The sequence below is a fragment of the Pan paniscus genome, chromosome 18 (assembly GCF_029289425.2).
Source record: "Pan paniscus chromosome 18, NHGRI_mPanPan1-v2.0_pri, whole genome shotgun sequence".
Classification (NCBI taxonomy): Eukaryota; Metazoa; Chordata; class Mammalia; order Primates; family Hominidae; genus Pan; species Pan paniscus.
The window spans coordinates 25,083,709-25,109,858 of record NC_073267.2 but is presented as its reverse complement, the minus strand read 5'-3'; the positions used below and the strand labels follow the sequence as shown (position 1 = coordinate 25,109,858).

Genomic DNA, 26,150 nt, shown 5'->3' with positions numbered 1-26,150 from the left:
TCATTTTACTGGCCCTGGGTGGGTCCAAGTAATACTCACCCCACTGTACCCCAAAACGCCCATCTCCCTGGACCTTCGGACTCGAGTTGAGTCTGGCTCATCTTTACCTGGACAACCAGGACTCCATCTTTCCCCAGGATCATTCTTGTCAAAGTCCTCATGGACTATTTTATGGTTCACAAAATTACAGTGGAGTCACAGCCAACTTTCATTTAACTTGAATAAATTTGGCTGGGCACGGTGGCTCATGCCTGTAATCCCAGCACTTTGGGAGGCCGAGGCAGGGGGATCACTTGAGGTCAGGGGTTCGAGACCAGCATGGCTAACATGGTGAAACCACATCTCTACTAAAAATACAAAAATAAGCCTGGTGTGGTGGTGGGTGCCTGTAGTTCCAGCTACTGGGGGGTGGCTGAGGTACAAGAATTGCTTAAACCAAGAGGCAGAGGTTGCAATGAGCCAAGATTGCGCCACTGCACTCCAGCCTGGGCAACAGAGCAAGACTCCACCTCAAAACAAAACAAAACAAAAAACCCACAAAAAACAAAAACAAAAACTTACACAAATTCATCTACATGTGCTTGGCTGGGCCTCCCTCAGGACCTCTGGCTGCATCATGTATTCAATAAGAAGTGGATGCAATCCAGCCTGAACCAGAGATAACATTTCTATAGCGCTTACTGTATACCTGGCTATACCAGGCAGTGTTCTGAATCCTTTGAATGCATTAACTCATGAGATAACATTCCTGTGAGGTGAATGTTATTATAGAATTCTCCTTTTATGGAAGAAGAAACTAAGGCAGAAAGGTCTAGTGACAACTCCCATCCTTACCCCCGGCTCACAAAGCTAATAAGTGGCAGCTCAGGGGTCCAAATGCATGTGGTTGGCTCCAGCAAGTGCCCTAATTTCTGTGGGATGGTGCCCCTGTTTGAACAATACCTGGCAAATACCTGTGAAAGAATGTGACTGACTGTAAGTGTTCCCCAACCTGTGTAGAAGCAGCAGCAAAGTCCATCATGTGTATGCAGGATTTCCAGAGATAATTCTGACTGTATGCCCTTTCTCCCTGACACGAGATTTTTGATTACTTTAGAATTGAACTTGGGAGGCTGAGGTGGGAGGATTGCTTGAGCCCAGCCTGGGCAACATAGTGAAGCCCCATCTCTACAAAAATTAAAAATACAAAAGATTAGCCAGGCATGGAGGCACATGCCTGTAATCCAGCTACTTGGGGGGCTGAGGCAGGAGGATTGCTTGAGCCCAGGAGTTCGAGGTTACAGTGAGCTATGATCATGCCAGTGCACTCTAGCCTGGGTGACAGAGTGAGCCCCTGTTTCTAAAACAACAACGACAAAAACTCCCACATTTGCTGCCTCTCCATTATAATTATGCAAAAGGCTGAGCAAAGTGATGGCAAATATCTGTGTGTGCAGACTGAGCCTCCCCAGCTCATATATCTGCATTGAAGGCCTTTGTGGCCTTAAGTCTGGCCTGTCTCTTCGAGGGTGCTTCTGAACATCTAATCCAGGAAACTCTAAGCAAGTGTTTACTCCATGCCGAGAGCACTGAGAGCAGACACACAAGAGCCTCTGAGTCCAGCAGAGCCAGTGACACAAAGAGGGCCCAGAAGGGTGACTGTCACCTGCAGTCAGATGAGCAGGGTTTGTTCAAGCAGCTCTGTCCCTGCTCTCTGATCTGCCTGTTTTTCCTATGTGTGGGTGATGTGCTTCCAGCAAGGCCCTGCCTGAGCCCATCTACTCCAGAAAGTCCAGTGTATACCAAAGGTACCGCCTGCATCTTACTGACAGATGAGTATGAACTCTAAGCAAATAATCCAGAGGAATGCTAAGGTGCAACTTGGTGTTTTCTCACTGATCCCTAATGCTGATTTTATTATTATTATTATTATTATTATTATTATTAATTATTGAGATAGGGTCTTGCTGTGTCCTCAGGCTGAAATGTAGTGGCGTGATCTCAGCTCACTGCAACATCTGCTTCCCAGGCTCAAGCCAATCCTCCCACCTCAGCCTACTGAGTAGCTGGATGACAGGCACACAACACCATGCCTGGCTAGTTTTTTTTTGTAAAGATGGGGTTTCATCATGTTCCCAGGCTGGTCTTGAACTCAAGTGATCCACCTTTCCCGGCCTCCCAAAGTGCTGGGATTACAGGTGTGAGCCACGGTGCCCAGCCCTAATGCTGATTTTCATTTACTCTTCCCAGAGCTGATTGTAAAAACTGAAGCTAAAAACTCTTATAAAGTAGAGTGTTCTCAGGACCACCGCACTGCACAACTCTAGGGGCGCCATATATGTTTTGCCATATGAATAGTGCCCGTTGGAGCTGAGCAGGACACAGCCTGCCCAGATTTGCCAGGGTCAGAGTGAGACGTCTCTCACAGGCTGCCCAAAGGGAAGGGCAGTAATTGTCCCAACCTACAGATCTTTGCCCACCTGAGCCGACCCCACCCATCCTAATGGGAAACCGAGGCCTCTAGGGGTATCCCTGCTGCCCTGGAACTAACTCTGGGCAGGTTAGCATCCAATGCCCACTGCTTCTGTCTGGTCCAGTCTTTTTTCTGTGGCTATACTCACTCTCATCACTCTTCCAACTGCCAGAACTCACCTTACCTTGAAGTTGAAGCTGATTCAGTGTCAATTAAAAGGATTCCGTTACAACTGGTGGAGGTGGGCAGAATGGCAGAGGATGTAAAGGGAAAACAAAGCAAAACAAAACAAACCTGTGCAGAAGATGCTGAAAGAGGGAGAGAAATAAAAGAGGATAATATAGCAAACATCACCTCCACCCGTTCTTTCCATATATCCATTTAATCCTCACAATAATATTGTGTGGGCTCTTTAGCTTTAGCTCCCCACTCTACAGATGAGAATACCGAGGGCACAGAAGTGAGGAATTTGCCTAAGTAGACAAAGAATCAGTGGCAGCACCAGGCATTGGACCCAGACAGTCTGGCACTCGGGCCCTTGCTCTTACCCACTGCACCAGGCTGAGCATGGGAGGGTGGAGGCCCAGAAAATGTCAAGGTGAGTCTGGACTGGGCCAGTGGCCGGCAAAGGTGGGCAGAGGCTCCCTGAGTCACCACCCTCCTCTCCCCCAGCTGAGCAACTCACCGTAGTGGGGAAGATTTCCTTCAATCCCAAGGACGTGCTGGGCCGCGGGGCAGGCGGGACTTTCGTTTTCCGGTGAGTGGCAGCCAGGAGCCAAGCTGGGGACATGGCACTCACAGCCCTCGTGGGCACTGTCCCCTGGAGAGACATTCTTTCAAAGACTCCCCGAGGTGGGTACAGGTTGATCCCTCACTCGCCAGTCCTGCTCTTTCCTTTATCTGTTTTTTTTTTTTTTTTTTTTTTTTTTTTTTGAGTCTTGCTCTGTTGCCCAGGCTGGAGGGCAGTGGTGCAATCTCAGCTCACTGCAACCTCCGCTTCCCAGGTTCAAGCAATTCCGGGCCTCAGCCTTCCCAGTAGCTGGGATTACAGGTGTGTATCACCATGCCCGGCTAATTTTTATATATTTTTTTAGTAGAGATGGGGGTTTCACCATGTTGGCCAGGCTGGTCTCGAACTCCTGACCTCAAGTGACCCGCCCGCCTTGGCCTCCCAAAGTGCTAGGATTACAGGTGTGAGCCACCATGTTTGTCCCTTTATCTGCCTTCCCTGAATGCCCCCCTGCCCCCGCCATCACCCACTTTCCAGGGGACAGTTTGAGGGACGGGCAGTGGCTGTCAAGCGGCTCCTCCGCGAGTGCTTTGGCCTGGTTCGGCGGGAAGTTCAACTGCTGCAGGAGTCTGACAGGCACCCCAACGTGCTCCGCTACTTCTGCACCGAGCGGGGACCCCAGTTCCACTACATTGCCCTGGAGCTCTGCCGGGCCTCCTTGCAGGAGGTGAGTTGCATTGCGGTTCAGGGAGGGTGAGTGGGAAGGTCCGGGCTGGAGAGTGATGCTTTGGCCCTTGCTGCTGCTCAGTACGTAGAAAACCCGGACCTGGATCGCGGGGGTCTGGAGCCCGAGGTCGTGCTGCAGCAGCTGATGTCTGGCCTGGCCCACCTGCACTCTTTACACATAGGTACCCGCACTTCCCCTGCCTCCCGCTCCCTGTCCTTAGCCCCTGCCTTCCGCCCTCAGCAACCAGCTTTCTTTCTGACCCCCTCCCACAGTGCACCGGGACCTGAAGCCAGGAAATATTCTCATCACCGGGCCTGACAGCCAGGGCCTGGGCAGAGTGGTGCTCTCAGACTTCGGCCTCTGCAAGAAGCTGCCTGCTGGCCGCTGTAGCTTCAGCCTCCACTCCGGCATCCCCGGCACGGAAGGCTGGATGGCGCCCGAGCTTCTGCAGCTCCTGCCACCAGACAGTCCTGTGAGTCTATCCACCAAGTCCTCCAGGCACACAGCTGCCCCAGGCTGCAGGAATCCGTCCCTGTCCCAGTTCCCCTCCTGAGGAGACTCCATGACACTTGCTGTGTGACTTTGAGCTGCTCCTCCAAGCTTGTTTCCCTTAAAGAAGGGATAATTTGTCCCTCCTTCTACAGCAGTATCAGGACTGTTTTGCCACCCAGGGGACATTAGGCAATGTCTGGAGACATTTTTGACTGTCATGACTTGGGAGGGAGGGGCTACTGGCATCTGCTGGAAATGCTGCTAAATGTCTTACAGGACAGGACAGCACCCAACACAAAGAACTAACAAAATGCCAGTTGTGCTGAGGTTGGGAAACCCTGAGCTAGAAAATGGTTTGTAATCTTCACTGTGCTTCACAACCACTGCGCAACTTAAAAAAAGAATGCCCATTGCCGGGTGCGGTGGCTCACGCCTGTAATCCCAGCACTTTGAGAGGCCGAGGCAGGCAGATTGCTTGAGCTCAGGAGTTTGAGACCAGCCTGGGTAACCTAGGGAGACCTCGTCTCTACCAAAAGCACACACAATTTAGCCGGTGTGGGTGTGTGCATCTGTGGTCCCAGCTACTTGGGAGGCTGAGGTGGGAGGATCGCTTGAGCCTGGGAGGTGGAAGTTCCAGAGTCAAGATCACACTACTGCACTCTAGCCTGGACAACAGAGTGAGACTCTCTCTCTCAAAAAACAAAAAACAAACAAACAAAACCCCAGGCCCCAAACCCAGTGATTTTTACCTAATTGCCTGGGTCATTTTTATGTGGAGCCAAGTTCCAGAACCACTGGTATCGAAGGTTTTGGAGCGCATCAGATGAGCTAATTAGTTGATACACAGAGCAGCGTCTGACCCACACAGACACTTGCGTTTGGGACCCCTGAATTACGGATTTTGAGTCACAGTGTGTGGGTGGAAGTTGAAGCCAGAGAAATGGATGCCAATCACACAAAAGGACAGTCACCAGGGAAGGCTGCCCCCACTCCTAAAGTTGAGAGAAAGCTCAAAGTGCTGAGCAGGGCTCAAGGACTAAATGCATGATGTCATGAGACTGTACAGTTTATTTTTAAATTAGTGGCCAATATATATATATATATATTTTTTTTTTTGAGATGGAGTTTCGCTCTTGTTGCCCAAGCTGGAGTGCAGTGACACGATCCCAGCTCACTGCAACCTCCACCTCCTGGGTTCAAGTGATTCTCCTGCCTCAGCCTCCCTAGTAGCTGGGACTATAGGCAGGTGCCACCATGCCCAGTTAATTTTTGTAAATTTTTAGTAGAGATGGGGTTTATGCCATGTTGGCCAGGCTGGTCTCGAACTCCCAGCCCTCAGGTGATTCACCTACCTCGGCCTCCCAAAGTGCTGGGATTATAGGCGTGAGCCACTGTGCTTGGCCCTATATATATATTTTTGAGACAGGGTCTTGCTCTGTCATGGAGTGCAGTCATACCATCACAGCTTACTGCAGCCTTAAACTCCTGGGCTCAAGGGATCCTCTCACCTCAGCCTCCCAAGTAGCTGGGACTACAGGCACACAACATGGCACCCAGCTAATTTTTGTATTTTTTTGTAGAGGCAGGGTCTCACCATGTTGCCCACGCTGGTCTTGAACTCCTGGCCTCCCAAAGTGCTGGGATTACAAGGTGTCAGCCACATGCCTGGCCCAATATTTTAACGTTTGAGAAATTCCACATAAAATTTGGATTTCTGGATTTTCTTTAAAAAAAAAAAAAAAAAAAATCAGAATCGCTTGAGGCCAAAAGTTCAAGATCGGCCTGGGTAACATAAGAAGACCCATCTCTACAAACAATTTAAAAATTGGTCAGGCATGGTGGCACATGCCTGTAGTCCCAGCTACTCAGGCCGAGGTAGATTGCTTGAGCCCAGGAGTTTGAGGTTACAGTGAGCTGTGGTTGCGCCACTGCACTCTAGCCTGGGCAACATGAGCAAAGCCCCAACAAAAAAAAAACAGAATCAGCTCTGCCACCCTGGAGAGTCCTCTGGTGACAACCGGTTGAAGCTAAGGACCAGCTGCCCCTGCAGACAAAACCCATGCCAGGTCACCACAGTCCTCCTGATTGCCTTATTGCCTCATGTATGGCACCCACTTATGTAACCCGCCTATACCCTGCAGGAATGAAGCTTGGAAACCTGAACTAGCTCAGTAAGGCAAAGGTTTTGGATGAAAACCATGGGCCCCCTATAGTAGTGTAGAGGGGAGGGATCTAGAGCCAAGGAGATGCTGCCCGGGAAGCATCTTGAGTTCCAGTCTGAGCCAAACCCCTGGCAGCTCTATCAGCCCATGGGAGAATTTAGCCAGGCTGACTTCCTGGAAGCAGAGATTTCCTTCTCATGCCCATCTCTCTGGCTCCAGACCAGTGCTGTGGACATCTTCTCTGCAGGCTGCGTGTTCTACTACGTGCTTTCTGGTGGCAGCCACCCCTTTGGAGACAGTCTTTATCGCCAGGCAAACATCCTCACAGGGGCTCCCTGTCTGGCTCACCTGGAGGAAGAGGTCCACGGTGAGGGAGCCCTGGGCAGGGCAGAGAAGGGAGGACGGGCAAGACGCTAGGCAGGCCTGAAGCAGACTCTCCTCCTCCTCTTCCATCCTCCAGACAAAGTGGTTGCCCGGGACCTGGTTGGAGCCATGTTGAGCCCGCTGCCGCAGCCACGCCCCTCTGCCCCCCAGGTGCTGGCCCACCCCTTCTTTTGGAGCAGAGCCAAGCAACTCCAGTTCTTCCAGGTCAGAAGGAGAGCTTGGGAATGGCCCCCAAAAGTCCTAAGTTTGGGTCCTGGGCAATAAGAAATAGGATATTAGATTAGCTGAGGGAAAACAGGAAGAGCTACCTGGTCCTGGCAGCCTGGCTCTTTCCCTAAACTGGGAGCCAGCCTGGACTCCTAAACTCCGCCATCTTGGCACTGTCTGGTCCATTCACTGCCAGCTTTGCCAGCCCCAGCTGCCCTTTGTATGGGAATATAGCCCATTCCTTTCCACCTGAGTCATCATTCATGCTGTGCCAGTAGCCCACTGCACTCGAGTGAACTTGAGCAAGAGACTTCGTGCCTCTGAACTGCAGTTTGCTCATCTGTAGAATAGGGACAGCAGTACCAAGCTCATAGGTTGGTGGTAAATAACAGAGGCGTGGCACAGAGAAGCTTCACGCCCCCAGAGGCAATGATCCTTGTCAGTCACCCTAAACCACTCCCATAAGACAACACACTCCTGGCTATGTGGCCTCTGGCCCCGGTCACAAGGCTCAGGAGCTCTCTGGGCCCCAGGACGTCAGTGACTGGCTGGAGAAGGAGTCCGAGCAGGAGCCCCTGGTGAGGGCACTGGAGGCGGGAGGCTGCGCAGTGGTCCGGGACAACTGGCACGAGCACATCTCCATGCCGCTGCAGACAGGTAGAGGCCACACTCAGGTGGGCCTGGGTGGTGGAGAGGAGCCTAGCAGGGACGGTTTTGCCACTGAATTCCCTGTCCACAGATCTGAGAAAGTTCCGGTCCTATAAGGGGACATCAGTGCGAGACCTGCTCCGTGCTGTGAGGAACAAGGTATGTGTTGGGGCCTGGGTGGGCCTGGGTCTTGGGGAGGCCTGGCTGCAGCTGAGCCAGGGTTCTCTGCTCTACCTACCCACAGAAGCACCACTACAGGGAGCTCCCAGTTGAGGTGCGACAGGCACTCGGCCAAGTCCCTGATGGCTTTGTCCAGTACTTCACAAACCGCTTCCCACGGCTGCTCCTCCACACGCACCGAGCCATGAGGAGCTGCGCCTCTGAGAGCCTCTTCCTGCCCTACTACCCGCCAGACTCAGAGGCCAGGAGGCCATGCCCTGGGGCTGCAGGGAGGTGAGGTGGGCTGGATGCCACACAGATGGTCTCTGTGCTGGCTCGCTGAAGAGCTGAGCCTGTGGCTGGCCTCAGAATCAGAATCAGAAAAGACTGCCAGGCTGGATGCAGTGGCTCACACCTGTAATCCCAGCATTTTGGGAGGCTGAGTGAGAGGATCACTTGAGCTCAGGAGTTCGAGACCAGCCTGGCCAACATGGCAACAACCCATTTCTACAAAAGATTTGTAAAATTAGCCAGGCATGGTGGTGCATGCCTGTAGTCCCAGCTGCTTGGGAGGCTGAGGCGGGAGAATCACTTGAGCCCAGGAGTTCGAGGCTGCAGTGAGCCAGGATCATGCCACTGCACTCCAGCCTGGTCCACAGAGAGACACTGTCACCCCCTTCCCCCCACAAGACTGGTAGAGGCTGGGCAGCCTGGGGCTGATGAAGCAGAGATGTTCCCTGGATCCCAGGCCCTGGCCCCCCTCAGGAAATACAAGAAAAAGAATATTCACATCTGTTTAATGTGCATAAAGCCAAGGAAAGGACAGTTCCGAATTCAATAGAAATATTCTGTACAATTCATATGGTGGGGTTGAGGGGGAGGGGACAAGGCTGTAGAACCCACACCCGAACATGTACAAAAATAACTTATACAGCAACCCCCACCTGCAAGGATGATGCAGCTCTGCCCAGCCACCGGGGCTGGGGGGCACACTGCAGACATGGCACTGCGGGAGCCAACCAGTATGGGCCCCAGATGCAGGTGGGAGTGAGGAGGGCACCAGTCCGGAGGGGAGGGCAGCTATTAGGAGGCCTTGAGACGGTTGCTGGCCGAGCGTGAGCTCAGCAGCTTGTCCACCATAGTGCGGGCGTAGCGGAGCCGGCTGGCCAGCTCCTTGCAGCAGCCGTACTCCTCCAGGAGACTCAGGCGGTATGTGCGGAAGTCCCGCTTCTCGTCGATGTAGGTCACGGCTGCCATCAGTGGGCACAAGATGAGCTTGGTGTGATCCTGCAAGAGAAGAGCAGCAGGGGTTGGCGATCCCAGAGGCCAGTGTATGTTAGGGAGTAGAGGGAAGACACAACAGGTTATAGGTACCTGAGCCGCTCACTCCACATTCAACTCACATGGGCCACTGCCAGGCACGCGGAGCCTACCCCAGCTCTCTCCTGCGCCTGGTGACCTCCAGCTCACCTGGAAGAAGTTGATCTGCACGCTCCCGTTGCTGAGGTGCAGGATGATGGCGCTGCGGGTGCGGAACCAGGTCCGTAGGTAGGGCAGCCGGGCGAGCTCATCACCTTCGCGCGGCGTGATGTTGGCACCTGCCTTCAGCAAGTGCTCGCTCATGTAATTGCGGAAATATTTAAGGAGGGTGATCTGGATGAAAAGTAGGTAAGGGGTTCCAGAATTAGAGTCTGATCCTCCAGCACAGGTCCCACTTCCGCAACACCACGCCCCATGGGCCGGACGGCACTCACCTTCTTCATCAAGGAGTTGGGATGGGAACTCACGGTGAGGTAGGACTCAGTGCCGTCACGCTCTATGTACTGCAGGCTGTCACCATCATTGTAGAGGATGAGGCGTGTTGAGTCATTGAAGAGCACCCCCACGCTGTTATCACAGAGCTGATACCCTAGGGATCGGTGGAGAGAGGTCTCAGAAAGGGGGAATAGGAAGTGGGGAGTGGGACCGGGCGTGGTGGCACATGCCTGTGATTCCAGCACTTTGGGAGGCTGAGGGAGGAGGATTGTTTGAGCCCAGGAGTTTGAGACCAGCCTGGGCAACGTAATGAGACCCCATCTCTACAAAATATTTTAAAAATTAGCTGAGCATAATGGTGCACGCCTGTAGTCACAGCTACTTAGGAGCCTGGGAGTTTGAGGCTGCAGTGAGCCATGATTGTGCCACTGCACTCCAGCCTGGGCGACAGAGCAGGACCCTGTCTCTGGAAAAAAAAAAAAAGCTGGGGAGTCAGGGAGCACTGGGAGCTGGAACTGGGAGGCCTGGGATGGAGAGAGGAGGGCACTGAGAACAGTACCTGGGAGCTCAAAAAGGCCAGAGTCTATAACAACTGAAAAGGTCACCTGGCTGTGCCTGAGTCACCCACCTATTCTGGAAGAAACCTACCAAGGCCGTACTTGTCCGAATAGTCCACCCACTTGCTGACCCAGAAGATGGGGATGCAGGCAGGATCCTCAGCCTCCTCTGAGACAGAAACAGACAAACAGTTAGTTGGTCAGGACCAACCTCTTCCCCTCTGCTCCACACATGTGGCCCACACCAGGGAACAGGGAAGCCTGCTGGGCACCCCACCTGGGCTCAGTTGAGAGGCCTAGGGCCCCAGAGAAGAGCAAAGCAGGGCCTCTGCTGCCAACAGGCTCAGACAAGCAGCAGCACAGACATCTCTGCAGAAAAAGTCTCAGCACAGCGCACCAAGTTCCACTCACTCCTTCATTCCACTGACCCATTTACTGAAGGCCTACCGTGCCAGGCACTGTTGCAGGTACAGTGAGCAACAGACAAAACCCCAGCCTCCACGGAGCTTACACTGTGGTTGTAGGGGCAAAGACTAATCAATTTAAGTATGGGCAAAATATCAGTGACTTCTATCATGGTAAGAGTCAGAGACATCTAATTTTCCAGTTTGGAGTAATTAAGAAACTGTGAAGACAGAAGCCAGTTGCAAACACATCAAAATGTTATGTTCAGTGCATGCAACAAACCCCTTAATTTAAATCCAATAAACAAAGAAGGACATGTTGGACTACGTTGGGTGAGAAGTGTTATGGAGAACTATGCAGTGGGCAAGAGGATGAGAAGCACCAGCAGAGGGGCCAGGGAGATGCTCACAGAGCTGACACTGGAGCAGACACTTGAAGGAGGCCACAGTGTGAGCCATGTGGTGTCTGGAAGAAGTGCTTTCATGCCAGGACCAGGGAGAAAGCCCTGAGGCTGCAGTACATCTGGGTCTGTTATTTCAAGGGTCTTGAAGAAACAATAGGAACTTACTGAGCAAAAGAAACAGTGTATGAAGGTGGCACATCGAGGTGCTAGAGTAAAAAAGATGGATCAGAAAAGGCGGCAGGAGCCACGGAAGCAGGGCCTTGGATATCAGGAAATGGGGAAACCAATGGTCCTATGGAGACAGGGCCTGAACAAGTCACCAGTGCTTTGTTGGCTAAGGCTCCTCCTGCCTTTTCCAGATGCCCCAAGCAATCCTGCCCCGCCCAGGGCCCCGCAGTACCCACCTTGCCTGACCAGCCCACGCTCCGAGGGCTTGGAGGCATTGACACTGTGCAGCTGCTGCAGCATGTCACTGAGGTGGCAGTCGACCACCTCACCTGTCTCTCGAACCACTGGTTCTTCTTTTTCCCGGGGACGCTCAGGCAGGGGGTTCTCCAAGCCTAGGAAGGTGACAAAAACAGGGGCGTTGGGAAGGGCACGGGACTCCTCTGCCACAGCTGAAACTCTTCCGAAAGAAAAATTCTCTTAGCTACCACTGCTTTGGGGAAACTGATTCAATGCCTGGTTATTAGAGCAGCAGCTGCCATGCTCAGGTGACAGGCACATAGTGCTCACTGTGAGGCAACAGATCTTCAGAAGCTGTGGCCTCTGACCCAACGGTGTGGTGTGGCCCTGCAGGATGACCTGCCACTCAGGCAAACAGCTTGAAGGCACCAGCAGCTCAGAGCTGCCCAGCTTTGAGCAAAGAATGGAAAGCATCTTCAGCATCCAGGCAGATGGAAGGGCTGAGTAGTTCAGTTCATCCACAGAATGGATTCAGTAGGCATTTAAATAGAAACACAAGAAATTTTTTTCCACCCCAAAATTTGCTTTATATGCTTATTTATAACCAAAAAAGCTTGAAAAGATAACATGAAATTTTAACGCTGATTATATCTGGGCAGTAGAAACACAGATTATTTTTATTGTCTTTTTGCTTATTTATTTATTCCCCCACCAACATGTGCTAATTCTCCTTGTATAATATAAAATGTTTAAGTTTTCAATTAAAAAACGATGTCATGATAGGGACTTGGGTATGAAATAATAAGATATTAGGGATTTGCTTTAAACACTCCAGCAAGGCCAGGCCCAGTGGCTCACACTTGTAATCCCAACACTATGAGAGACCGAGGCAGGTAGATTGTTTGAGCTCAGGAGTTTGAGACCAGCCTGAGCCACATGGCAAAACCCTGTCTTTACTAAAAATACAGAAACTAGCTAGACATGGTGGCACACCTGTAGTCCTAGCTACTTGGGAGGCTGAGGTGGGAGAGTCACTTGAACGCAGGAGGTGGAGGCTGCAGTGAGCCATGACCTTGCCACAGCACTCCAGCCTGGGCAACAAAGCAAGACTGTCTCAAATAAATAATACTAAATAGTAAATAATAATTTTTTAAAACACCAGTAACAAAAAAGGCAGGAGGCTGGAATAAATAAAACAAGAGTGTCCAAATGTTGATAACTAGTAAAAATAGATGAAACATGGGACTCATCATACAGTTCTCTCCACCTTCGGGTAACTGAAAATTTCCTTAAGTTTTTAAAATGCTATATGAAAAATTAAAACTGAAAGAAAGAAAGTAGGAGTCTGAGGCAGGAGGATCACTTGAGCTCAGGAGTTTGAGACCAGTGTGGGCAAGACCTCATCTCTACCAAAAATTTAAAAATTGGTCAGACGCGGTGGCACATGCCTAAAGTCTCAACTACTTGGGAGGCTGAGGCTGGAGGATCACTTGAGCCCAGGAGATCAAAGCTACTGTGAGGTACGACTGTGCCACTGCACTCCAGCCCGGGAGACAGAGCAAGACCCTGTCTCAAATTAAAAAAAATAAATAAAAGCAGAGAAATAAGTAATCCTTTAAAATATAGCCCAAAGAATAAAAATATCCATGAGTCTATTTCAGACACAACCAAATAAATAAATCAATCGGAGAGAAGGAACAGCTCTTCCTTACAGAAGAATTCCAATTATTAAATGCAGAAAAAGTGAGGAAAAGAAAAATTACCATTAGAACATCACTCTAGGCAGGGCACAGTGGCTCACACCTGTAAATCCTAACACTTTGGGAGGCCGAGGAGGATCACTTGAGGGCAGGAGTTTGAGATAAGCCTGGTCGACATAGTAAGATCTTGTCTTTACAAAAAAAAATTTTTTTTTTTTTTTGAGACAGAGTCTTGCTCTGTTGCCCAGGCTGGAGTGCAGTGGTGAGACCTCGGCTCACTGCAACCTCCGCCTTCCAGGTTCAAGTGATTCTTGTGCCTCGGTGTCCCGAGTAGCTGAGATTACAGGTGCACACCACCACGCCCGGCTAGTCTTTTGTATTTTTAGTAGAGACAGTGTTTCGCCATGTTGCCCAGGCTGATCTCGAACTCCTGAGCTCAGGCAATCCACCCACCTCGGCCTCCCAAAGAAAAAAATTTTTTAATTAGCTGGGTATGGTGGCACATGCCTGTAGTCCTAGCTACTCTGGAGGGTGAGGCAGGGGGACTGTTTGAGCCCAGGATGTTGGGGCTGCAGTAAGCTATGAGTGAGCCACTGCATTCCAGCCTGGGTGACAGCAAGTCCTGAGACCTGTCTCAAAAAAAATTCCACTGTAATAATTGCTGCAAGGTATGTAGGAACTCTGGGGAGTTTTTTGTTGTTGTTGCAACTTTTCTGTATAAGCCTAAAATTATTCCAAAATGAAGTTTAAGAAAAACCAATACCTAAAAATTGAAAACTGAAAAATGAACTGAAGTTGTACATCAAATTGGTGATATATCCAGAGAAAAAAAAGTATTTCAAGTGACTTTTTAAAACTATGTATCCTTAGTGAAATCGAAATCATACCACTCCACTCCAGCCTAGGAGACAGAGCCAGACCCTGTCTCCAAAAAAAAAAAAAAAAAAAAAAAGGCCGGGCCTGGTGGTTCACGCCTGTAATCTCAGCACTTTGGGAGGCCGAGGCAGGCAGATCATGAGGTCAGGAGATCGAGACCATCCTGGCTAACACAGTGAAACCCCGTCTCTACTAAAAAATACAAAAAAACAGCCGGGCATGGTGGCGGGCGCCTGTAGTCCCAGCTACTCAGGAGGCTGAGGCAGGAGAATGGCGTGAACCCGGGAGGCAGAGCTTGCAGTGAGCCGGGATCATGCCACAAAAAAAAGGGAAATTTTTATGTTTTTCAATGAATCATGAAAAAGTGTTAGAAATTTTTTTAAAGGCCAGATGTAGCAGCTCATGCCTGTCATCCCAACACTTTGGTGGAGGTGAAAGGATCGCTTGAGCCCAGGAGTTCCAAGACCAGCCTGGGCAACATGGCAAAACACTGTCTCTACAAAAATTAGAAAAATCAGCCAGGCATGGTGGTGCATGCCTGACAGTCCCAGCTACTTGGGAGGCTGAGATGGGAGGATCAACTGAGTCCTAGAATTGAAAGCTGCAGTGAGCTGTGATTGTGCCTCTGCACTCCAACCTGGAAAATAGAGGAGAGACCCTGTCTCCAAAAAATTAAATTAATTCAAGTGATTTGAAATAATTTTTCAGGCTTGGCATTCAATCCATTTTCTTCTTCTTGGGCATGGTACGTTTATCCAGCCATGGTAAGGTCCGTCTTTCCTGGCAGGGCCGAGGAGCAGATGGGCATTGGAACCACGGATTGAAGGACAGAGGCCTGTCCTACTCCACACCTGAGCTCTCGGCCAGGGACTAAGCTGCACAAACCCCTACAACCTGGGCTTTCTCTGGGGGGTCTGCTCTCTTACCCAGACCCTTGTTGTACCTTTATTGAGGACTGTGAGGGGCTTCCGGGTGCTGGGGTCCAGGCTGCTGGGAGCAATCGAAAACCTCGGTGGAATGGTCAGGCAGGTGATGGGGAGACGGGCAGGGATATAGCCAGAAGTAAAGAACTCGTCGTTAAGCAGCTCGTTAATGGTTGGGCGGGCAGTGGGATCTGTCTGAAGCATCTTCTGGATGAGGGAGGCGGCCACGGGGTTGATGTGCTGGGACAGAGAGAGGGACAGCCATAAGCAGAATGTGAAGGGGACCCGGAGTACAGTACGGCCTCAAAGGAGCTGCAGGTCCCCAGCCCACATGCAGCCCCCAGTCTCAAATACACCACAGGTCAGTGGTTCACAACTTGGTTCAATGCCAAGTTCTCCACTGTCAGCTTTACTGAGCACCATTGACAGAAGGGTGGCCTGTGGCCGAACACCAACTCACTTTCCTAGCACTCACTATGTGCCAGGAAAGCATTCTAAGCACGCCTGTGTTTAGCTCACTTAGCCCTCACCAACTCATCTAAGGGGTGGGGATCTATTATCATCCCTTTTTCACAGAAGAGGAAAGTGAGGCACAGAGAGGGTGAAGGCCTTGTCTAGCTGGCTTGATTCCATGCTGTCTCTGACAATGAACTGACACTTTGTGATGGATTTACTATGTCTGTCCTTATGGTGACAGGCCTCCTGGCTTCACACAAGGACACTACACTTCAAACTGGCTGTGTGCTAGGCTTCTGCAGGAAGCAGCTATTCCTTTAAATGTATTTCTGTTGGTGGTTGTGAAAATGCACACCACAGCCGGGCGCGGTGGCTCACGCCTGTAATCTCAGCACTTAGGGAGTCCGAAGCAGGTGGATCACAAGGTCAGGAGATCGAGACCATCCTGGTTAACACGGTCAAACCCTGTCTCTACCACAAATATAGAAAAAAGTAGCCGGGCATGGTGGCGGGTGCCTGTAGTTCCAGCTACTCAGGAGGCTGAGGCGGGAGAATGCCGTGAACCTGGGAGGCGGAGCTTGCAGCGAGCCGAGATTGCACCACTGCATTCCAGCCTGGGCGACAGAGCGAGACTCCATCTCAAAACAAACAAAAAAAAGAAAATGCACACCACTATGCCATTAGGAAGCCCTGGGATTCACAGTGATTCATAATTCTGAGAGCACTCACCACATGCAAGGCACTCTGTGAGGTGCTCCAAGGCAGGAACTCCACTTTATAGATGGAAACTATGGTTCAGAAGATGCAGGCCAGGCTGGGCATGGTGGCTCACGCCTGTAATCCCAGCACTTTGGGAGGCCAAGGCGGGTGGATCACCTGAGGTCAGGAGTTCGAGACCAGCCTGGCCAACATGGTGAAACCCCATCTCTACTAAAAATACAAAAAAAAATACAAAAAAAAAAGCCAGGCGAGGTGGTGGGTGCCTGTAATCCCAGCTACTTGGGAGGCTGAGGCAGGAGAATCGCTTGAACCTGGGAGGTGGAGGTTGCAGTGAGTCAAGATCATGCCACTGCACTGGGCAACAAGAGCAAAACTCCACCTCAAATAAAAAAATAAAAAATAAAAAAAAAAAGATGCAGGCCATTTGCCCAATGTGATCTCGCTAAGTGGCAGAATCCATTTGAATTAAGATAATCCATTTCTAAAGCTTAAGCACTTTTGCCTCCTACTCCTTCCTACCTCCTTTGTTTTTTGCTTTTTACACAACTTTTGGGTTACCCAGTCTCTTGAGAATCTGCCAACTCTCTCCCCCTAGAAAAAATGCTTATGTGCACATAACATGTCAAGTACTGTATGCAATTTCAGACACAGGCCCTCTCAAGCTCTGTGGCTACCTTAGAGGTGGGATAGACCTATTTCTGGTCCTAGGATATTGCTGGGCTCCATAAACAGCTTCTGGGGAAAACAAAATAAATGTAAACTTAAAGCATCATTAGTCACCTTGGGAATACTGTATTCATTCTTCTTGATCCGGAGGTAGGTCTCTTTTAGGCAAGAAGTCTCAAAAGGTGGTTTGCCCACTAACAAGGTATACCTGTAAGCACAAGGTAGGATTTGGCACCAGTCTCCCAGCCACAACCCAGACATAAGAGAAATCATCTCAGGGTCAGAACAAAGGTCAGGCATCCTCTGGACACTCACTCTAACTCTGGGGCCCCTGAAGACAATCCCTAAGTCCACTGAGCAGTCCCAGGAGCCATGACATTGGCTAGAATAAGCCCTCAGCAGAATACACGTGGTGAGACCAGGATTCTTAAGGGCCAGTGATTTTTTAGCTATAGCCTGTGGTCATCTAGGACTCTGTGCAAGGGCCTCAGATGCTGCCTGTCATGCAAAACAGGTCAAAGGGCTACCTGCGCTTACAGAAGCAGCTACACCTTTAGCAGTTCTGTACTTAAGTCTTCAAGTTTTCATTTGAAAAAACCCCACTGCAAAGACGTATGAAAGCCATTGCTACAACTCATTTCTAACTCTCCAGTACCTAGGCCCAAAACAAGAAAGATAACACCTGAAAAGGCCCAAGCCTCTGCCTGCCACCAACCGCTGCTGATGGTCTCAATCCAGACAGACCACTGGCACCTCATCTTTCAGTCTGTAACTCCTGGCCTAATTTCCCCCACCATGCTAATGCTCATCGGTGTTTAAGACCTTATTGTGCATGGGAATCACCAAGGGACCTTGTTAAAAATCCAGATTCCGATCCAGTAAGTAGTCTGGGTCCTGAGATTGTGTATACAAGTTCCCAGATGATGGTGATGCTGCCCTGTGGACAACTCTAGCAAAGGACTACAGTAAGGTTGTGGAGACTCTCCCTCCTCCTCCTCCACTGTACCCATGACCTAGGCTGCAGAAATCCGACAGGATACACCAGTGACAGGGAAAGATATGACAATTAGGCTTTGTTTGGGGATGACTTGTCCCTTGGAGTAGGCTTTCTGTAAAGCAGGCCGAAAGGTCCACAGAAAAGTTCAGCCAGGTAGGATGTCCCAAAGTTGCCCCTGCTGAGACCAGGTAGGTCCAGAGACAACTCCCAACTTACATGATACACCCAATGGACCACACATCCACCTCGAAACTGTGCCCTTTCTTGCTCAGCACCTCGGGAGCTATGTAATTAGGAGTCCCACACAGGGTCTTCTTCCTCTCCCCGTCATATTCGACTTTGGTTGCCAGTCCAAAATCCCCTGGGACAGAGGGAGGAAGAGTGGGTACTTAGATGCCAGCCTCTGACATCTGTCAATGCAGAAGGCTAGTTAAGGTTTGACCATCCAGAACCAGGGCCATCTGATCCCACAAGCCTCTGCTCCTTGTATGTAGCAAGGCTTGCCCAGGAATCTTCCTCCCATGCTGACACCAGGGAGGTGCCTCCAGTGACACTTCTCACCCCTCCTTTTAGAAAGGGGCTATGCTTTGGAACAGGAACTGACAGGGATAGTAAAACTCCAGTGCCTTCAAGGATCAAGCAAGTTAACCTCCAAGACTTGGCAAGTCTGTGAAGAAGTAATAGGGAGAAGTAGAGACTGTGACAAACAAGTCTGAAGGGGACAGCTGTTTTCCAGCCCAGCAAAGGGCTGCCCTAAGAAAATGCTGTCCTCATATTACTGGAGCTTTCACCTGTTTAAAAGGAGCTCTGAATCAAACTTTTTGTTCAATCAAACCTTCCAATTTAAAAAATAAAAACAAATTCAAATTCTTTGTAAAAAAAAGAAAAATGTTGTATTGGGGCACAAAAAAATAATGCATCTGTAGGCAAGATACTGACTTATGGGTTCTTTGTCTCCTTCCTTTCTCCCAGTCTCCTCCAAATTCCAGCCTCTTGTAGTGATGTCAAGCACCCCTGCAGTCTCAGCAACTCACCTATTTTCACCTCCAGATCTTCATTCAGGAAAAGGTTGCCCAGCTTGAGGTCTCGGTGAATAACTCGGTTTCGGTGCAGGTACTGGCAGCCAAGCACAATTTGCCGTAGGTAGTATCGGGCCTCAGGCTCAGTCAGCGCTTTCCTCCTCTTGTGCAGCTCCAGGAGAGACTGTGGGTGGGAAGGAGAGGGCAGGAGGGATGGGGAGGTGGATTGAGGCCGGTGGGGAAGGGAGAGGGTTACCAGGCAAAGGAAGCACAGGACTGGACTCTGGACTCCCAAGGGATGAAAGAGGGGTCTTGGTGGGTTTCTCTCCTTCCCTATGCCCCCACCCCAATCCTTCTCCAGCATAACGGCATCTGGACCCTGCCTCAACACTGTCCACAACCATTCGCAGCACCCCTTCTCCTACTAGCTTCCCCCCTTACCTGGGGGTCCTCTCTCAGCCCCACTCCGGAAGCTCCGAGTCCCCAGCAGCAGATCCCTTTCCTGACTCTTATCTCCCCCGGAAGGTCCGAAGTCTGGCTCCAACTACCCCCCCACACTGACCCAGCTCCACCCCAGAAGCTCCCAGGGCGCGGCATCACTAACCTGGGACTCCTCCCTGGGCACACCAGGGCCCTAGCGTCCATTACCAGCACCCCTCCCCCCAGCACCTCGCGTCCAGAAGCTGACTTCCCTATCAGCAACATGACTCAGACTCCACTTCACTGGAACCCCCTCCTCTAGCAGCTCCCAGAGCCAAGAAGCCCTTACCAAAGACACTTTCCATACCTAAGCGGGAGGCTCCCCGCACCCTTCTCTAGCAGCTCCAAGTCCCAGGCTCTCCCTTGCTGGGCACTCTTTCCAGCAGCTCCAGGTCTGGGCGCTCCAACTGCCCCGCAGGCAGTTCCAGTTCCCCAGCAGCGACACTCACCCTCCGGCGGCAGAGCTCCAACACCACGAACACGAAGTCGTTGTCCTCGAAAAAGCCGTGGAATCCTACGACGTGCTGGTGGGCGAGGCTGCGGTGAATGGATATTTCCATGGACATCTTCTCCCTCTGGTGCGGCTTGAGAAGCAGAGACTTAGGCACAATCTTGCCCGCGAACACCTCCTTCGTGTCCGCGTCCGAGATCTCGAAGCACTTGGCAAAGCCGCCCTTGCCCAAAAAGCGGCCCCGCACATAGCGCCGCCGGCTGCGTGGGTCCACTAGGACCTCTGGGATCTCTTTCGCTGGTGGAGCCGCCGCCGGAACTCCGGGAGCTGCAACTCCGGGGACCCCGGCTTTCCCAGGGTCGGCCGGTGCCCGTGCCAGCTTCCCTGCAGTCACTGCCGCACTCATGCTCCCGAAGCTGCTCTGCAGACCTGGATCCGAGCAGAAGCTCCGCACCGCTCCGCTCCTCCCCGAATTCAAACGCGGCGCTGGGAACGTTACAAAAGCCTGCGCGCCACTGATTGGCCGCGGGGATTTAAAATCCAAACCCGCCCGCCGCGCGGCACCATGGGAGCGCCCTGCGCAGCAGCAGCCTTTAAACCCGGACGCAGCCGGGGAAAACCTGATTGACACGGACGCCAGAACACGTGGGATAGCCTGGGAAACCAAACCCGGCGTGGATGCGGAGACCCAGCCCCGAGAGAGGAGGAATTCCTTCGGGGTTTCTCCCTTTCTCGGGCGTCCGGGAAAGCTCCTGCGGTTCACTTGCGCCTCCTCCAGGAAGCTTTTACTTAAATCTTCCTCCACCTCGGGGCCAGGGAACAGTAGCATCGCCATCACCTGAGAGCTTGTTAGAACCGCAAAGGCAAACGTTCAGGCCCTACCCCAGACCTCCCGAGTCAGTGTCCGCCTCTCAACAAGACTGCTCAGGTGATTCCTACACATCCTGAAGTTGGAGAAGCACAGTACCAGAGCCCCCATGATGCAACGAAGCTGTCTGGTCTGCTCGCTACTGAATTTCCCAGGGCCTAAAATAGTGGACACTCAGTTTCTTGGTCAGAGGGAGGGAAGGTTGGAAGAATGCCTAGCAAACTGGCAGGTCATAGCCAAATGTGTCTTGCGGGGTTTGGTTTGGCCGCCCCCCACGCCCCCCCCTTTTTTTGTGTGACGGAATCTTGCTCTGTCGCCCAGGCTGGAGTGCAGTGGCACGATCTCAGCTCACTGCAACCTCTGCTTCCCGGGTTCAAGCAATCCTCCCGCCTCGGCCTCCTAAGCAGCTGGAATTACAAGCATGCACCACCATGCCCGGCTAATTTTTGTAATTTTAGTAGAGAAAAGGTTTCACCATGTTGGCCAGGCTGGTCTTGAACTCCTGACCTCAAGTGATCTGCCCCTCGGCCTCCCAAAGTGCTGGGATTACAGGCGTGAGCCACCACGCCCCGCCACTGTAAAACATTTACAGCATTTAAAAGAGGAGCTCATAAAAGTTGGGATTTGTGGCCTTTACTGAAAAAAATCAGCTCTAGCTACTTACTCCGTGCCTACATGCTTTCAGTTTGCCACAGTTTCCAGCTACACCCGTTTGTTCTGTAGGTACTTGAGTGGCAACCCTGGAACAGTAAAATACCCAAGTTAGAAGCTCTTTCTCTGTGCCTCCTCAGCACCCTCTGATCCTTCATAGAGCCCAGCAAAAATCAACCATACTCTAAGCACTCTTCACCTGCCTTGCAGCTAAGCCGAAGGACAATGAGGACAATGATGCCGTCCTTTCTACCCCATGTCCAAGCTCCCAGAGCAGTGCTTGGTAAAAAAAACAGTACTTACTAAAATGTTGGCTGAATAAAAGGAAGACTTTGAAAAATTAAGTTATTTTGTACCCCTATGGTGTGAATTATTCTTTTTATTGAAATTTAATACACTTACAGAAAAAATGTACATATTATAATTGCACATAGAGCTCAGTGAATTTTCACAAACTGAACAAATCTGTAAACCACACCCAGATTGAGAAAGAGAACATGACAAACACCCTGCAAGTCTCCCTTGTGCCCTGTGCTGGGGGTGCCAACACCACCACCTCCTAGTCTGATGATGTACTAGGAGATTCACAGACTCAGCCTGTAGTCATACTTATGGCTATGTTTTACTACAGCGAAAGGCTAGGAAGCAAAATCAGCAAAGGAAAAAAGTGCATGGACAAAGTACAGGGAAACCAGGTGTAAGCCTCCCACAGTCCTCTCCCAGCAGAGTCACATAGGACACAATTCCTCCAGCAATCAGTTGTGACAACCCATGTGCAATGTTGTATACAAGGGAAGCTCATTACAGACTGTGTTCAGGGTTCTCATTGGGAGCTGCTCACCTCATCCTCTGCCTAACACATATGAAAATCTGACTCCCAAAAGGAAAGCAGATGTTGGGCATAACCCACATTGTTTGTACAAACAGTTTAGGCACAGTGAGCCACTCTTATCATTTAGGGAGTAATGAGAAATCCAAGCTTTCAGATGCCAGCCAAGGGCCAGCCTTGCAAACAGGCCTGCTTTCTCATCTCTTTTCACACAGTCCATCTCCTTATTGAGGCTTCTTTACAGCAAAATTATTATTAGTAGGACCCCATGCAAAAGGGTGAGACCAACTTCAAGTATGGACCTCAGTTCTTCCTGGTAGGGGTCCTGGACTTAACCAGCTAAAATAAATCCCATTAACCATAAAGTCTATCTTAGAAAGCCAGGTGGCTTCCTCCTTAATTCCTTTTGTTTGTTTGTTTGTTTGGAGATGAAGTCTCGCTCTGTCACCCAGGCTGGAGTGCAGTGGCGTGATCTTGGCTCACTGCAACCTCCACCTCCTGGGTTCAAGCGATTCTCCTGCCTCAGCCTCCCGAGTAGCTGGGACTACAGGTGCACACCACCACACCCAGCTAATTTTTTTATTTTTGTAGGGACTACAGGTGCACACCACCACACCCAGCTAATTTTTTTTATTTTTGTATTTTTACTTTTCACTATGTTGGTCAGGCTGGTCTCAAACTCCTGACCTCAGGTGATCTGCCCGCCTCAGCCTCCCAAAGTGCTGGGATTACAGGCATAAGCTACCGTGCCCAGCCCTTAATTGCTGTCTGAACCTTTTTTTTTTTTTTTTTCAACCTGACCTGAGGCATCAATTCAGGCACAGTATAACTCTGACCAGTAAGTGGAAGCTAACCCAAATGCTTTCCAGGGCTGAGGGGACATCATGAAAGTCGTGGTCATGTACAGAAGCACAGTCCCAGGGGCACAGGTGGTACCCCTGTAAACAAAGAATTTGCAATATTAGGGCACCTCAAGCAGGACATCCATTAGGCCGTACAGGTGAACAGACCTCCCACCAGGGGAACTCCTGCCCTAGTGTTTCCAGTCCCATCTGAAAAGTTACCAGAGTCCTTGGCTTCCAAGGGACTGCCTGAAGGCAGTGAGTCCCAAACAGTTTTGCTTGTTCAGGATACAAGTTGATCCATCTCATGAGCATGGATGACATTTGTGGGAGATCTTCATGGAAAGCATAGGAGCTAGACCCACTCTGTTGTCAGTCTGAACTCAAAGCACTCACAGCACATGGAAAGGCAGCACTGGGAATTTTCCTTCAGCAAGAGGAGGCTTCCAGGGATCAAGCCTCCCCAGGTGCCAGGCTTTAATTATTTTCTCCAATATTACAAAAACAGTCGTACCCTGTTCAGCAATCATAACATTGCATTTTTTCAACCATCTCTTACTCTCAGCTAGGCCTTTCCTCTGGAAGGGTTGTATGTAAGAGGCACAAAAGCATTTTTGTAGATAAACTTTTTTTTTTTTTTTTTTTGAGACATGGTCTGGCTCTGTTGCCCAGGCTAGAGTGCGGTGGCACGATTTTGGCTCACTGCAACCTCCGCCTCCTGGGCTCAAGCCATCCTCCTACCTCAGCCTCCTAAGTAGCTGGAACCAAAGGCACATGCCATCATGTCCAGCTAATTTTTGCATTTTTTGTAGACACAGGGTTTCACCATGTTGCCAGGCTGGTCTTGAACTCCTGAGCTCAAGCAATCTGCCCACCTCAGCCTCCCCAAGTGCTGGGATCATATGCATCCATTACTGCGCCTGGCCAACATTTTTTTTTTTTAACTATCATCCTAGAGTTCAAGTAGATAAACGTTTTTATGCAACTTAACCAGAAAGACATTCAGAAATTGGTAATTATGTGTGGAGGGTTGAACTATGTCCCCACAAAAATTCATGCTGAAGCCCTAACCACCTACCTATACCTCAAAATGTGAGTATATTTGAAGATAGGCCCTGAAGAGGTAACTAAGTTAAAACGAGATTGTTAGGATGGGCCCTAATCCAACCTGAGTGGTATCCTTATTAAAAGAGAAGATTAGGACACAGACACACAGACAGAGGGACCATACAAGGACACAGTAAGAAGGCAGCCATCTGCAAGCCAAGCAGAGAGGCCTCAGAAGAATCTAAAGCTGTCGACACCTTGTCCTGGACTTTCAGCCTCCAGAACTGCAGGAAAATAAGTTTCTATTGTGTAAGTCACTCAGTTTGGGGTACTTTGTTATGGTATCCTTAGCAAACTAATAAGGATGAAACCCTGAATTTTTAAAAATTTCAAAATATGTTTACATAATCTTCCACCCCTTTTGTCCTGATTATTCAATGAGCAGACTAGAAAAGCCTAATACCTTTCTGGGGACAGCTACGTTTTAATAATCCACCTACCTTACTAAGCTGTGTGTGCTGGGAGAAAAGTGAGGGAAGTAGAGTCAGGCTGTCAGTCCACTGTTGCAAGCTGCAACTAATCCCAAAAGCTGAATGCAACAAGTCAACAGCAGTGAGAGAAGCCCCAGAGAAGGTTTGAGTCTGGTCTGTCAAAAGCAGGAGGAGAGGTCATAGTCCTTGCGATGTGCCCTTCCCCAGCTTGGAGCGTTTGGCAAATATTAGAAGTTAGGAATGCAATTAGCCTCTGTATTAGAGACAAAGAGCCTATCAGCAGCTTGATCTTAGATGGTCCCATTAGAGAATAAGCCCTTTTCAGCCAGGTTCCAGGACGTTTTCATAGTTTAGTGCTCCATGGAGGGGGTCCTTAATCTCCAACGGCCCCAACGTCTGAGTCCTGGTCATTGAGCCTGTGCCTGCTTTCAGTTCAGCATAGCTCGTGTTGAGGCTGAAACGGCTCAAGGCAGACAGTAGCAGGTTTCAGCTTAGAGTCAGGGCCAGGCAATTAGGATCTGGGAATTTGAGATTCTGAACAAGCCAGCTGCTTTTCTTCAGCAGCAGTGAAGGCATGCTGCATGGCCAGACAGCTGTGGTCCAAGTGACATGCAACACTGCCTTTTTATCTTGTTGGTCTTAGAATCCAATTGACCCACTCAAAAAAACTGCATATTAGACTAGACAATCATCAGCCTCTAAGGGTAGACATTTAATTTTGACAAGGGTTCATTAGCAATTTAACTGTATTTTCATTTTCCAAACAGATTGCTTTTCTTTACATGTTGTCTCCCTCTTTGCCGAGGCTCCAATAGGCACGAATCACAGCAAAAATAATCAGTTACAGCCTGTTCTGGTTCCAATATCCGGAGAATTTAAATTCCAACCTATCCACTAGTGGCAAAAAACTAGAAAGCTGTATCCCACTAACACCTTTCATATTTTATTTTTGAGTAGCTTTATTTGATTAGGGTGATCCCTCTAGCATTTATGAAATTAACAAGCATAAAACTTTTTTTTTAAGAGATGAGTAGCTGGGACTACAGGCGCACGCCACTGTGTCCAGCTAAGGTATGTTTTTTAAGCAATGAAATCAACCAGTAAAAACAAGTTCAAATATTTTTCATTCACACACTCAAGGCCTGCTGAGCATCCACTGCATGTGTTTTACTTGTTCCATTAGAAAGGTTTACTAAAAAATGGCGGGGCACAGTGGCTCATGACTGTAATCCCAGCACTTAGGGAGGCCAAGATCGCTTGAGCCCAGGAGTTCAAGACTAGTCTGGGCAACATGGTAAAACCCTGTCTCTATTTAAAAAATAAACAAATACAAGCAAGTTTTTTTTAAAAAAATGATGATATATTAAAGAAAATGCTCCTAATTCTCTTATGTCTTTTCATAGCTGTTTCCATGTTCTCATATTCCCATCCTTGTCAACATGGAATTTTTGTTGTTGTTGTTGTTGTTGTTGTTTTTGAGACGGAGTCTCGCTCTGTCGCCCAGGCTGGAGTGCAGTGGCACAATTTCGGCTCACTGCAAGCTCCGCCCCCCGGGTTCGCGCCATTCTCCTGCCTCAGCCTCCCAAGTAGCTGGGAATACAGGCACCCGCCACCATGCCTGGCTAATTTTTTTGTATTTTTAGTAGAG

The 26,150-nt window shown here is 50.0% G+C and overlaps 2 protein-coding genes across 2 annotated transcripts in view; one reads left to right on the top strand and one right to left on the bottom strand.

The window, feature by feature from the left end:
• The window catches only part of ERN2 (endoplasmic reticulum to nucleus signaling 2), a 23,285-nt gene extending 14,538 nt beyond the window's left edge, over positions 1-8,747 (top strand). The window contains exons 14-22 of the mRNA XM_003813701.6: positions 3,125-3,209; positions 3,720-3,909; positions 3,991-4,090; positions 4,182-4,381; positions 6,783-6,930; positions 7,024-7,151; positions 7,688-7,811; positions 7,894-7,961; positions 8,047-8,747. Of these exons, the coding sequence (XP_003813749.1) occupies positions 3,125-3,209; positions 3,720-3,909; positions 3,991-4,090; positions 4,182-4,381; positions 6,783-6,930; positions 7,024-7,151; positions 7,688-7,811; positions 7,894-7,961; positions 8,047-8,259 (1,256 nt within the window). The 3' untranslated portion in view covers positions 8,260-8,747. The remainder of the gene's footprint in view (positions 1-3,124; positions 3,210-3,719; positions 3,910-3,990; positions 4,091-4,181; positions 4,382-6,782; positions 6,931-7,023; positions 7,152-7,687; positions 7,812-7,893; positions 7,962-8,046) is intronic.
• Positions 8,742-26,150, bottom strand: PLK1 (polo like kinase 1). Its single transcript, XM_003813703.5, has 10 exons — positions 19,773-26,150; positions 18,859-19,027; positions 18,041-18,185; positions 16,942-17,035; positions 15,006-15,225; positions 11,486-11,641; positions 10,365-10,442; positions 9,716-9,870; positions 9,432-9,614; positions 8,742-9,248 (listed from the first exon to the last, which is right to left on the bottom strand). Exons 1-10 carry the CDS (start codon positions 20,607-20,609, stop codon positions 9,045-9,047), a joined length of 2,241 nt encoding a protein of 746 aa, XP_003813751.4. The 5' UTR covers positions 20,610-26,150; the 3' UTR covers positions 8,742-9,044.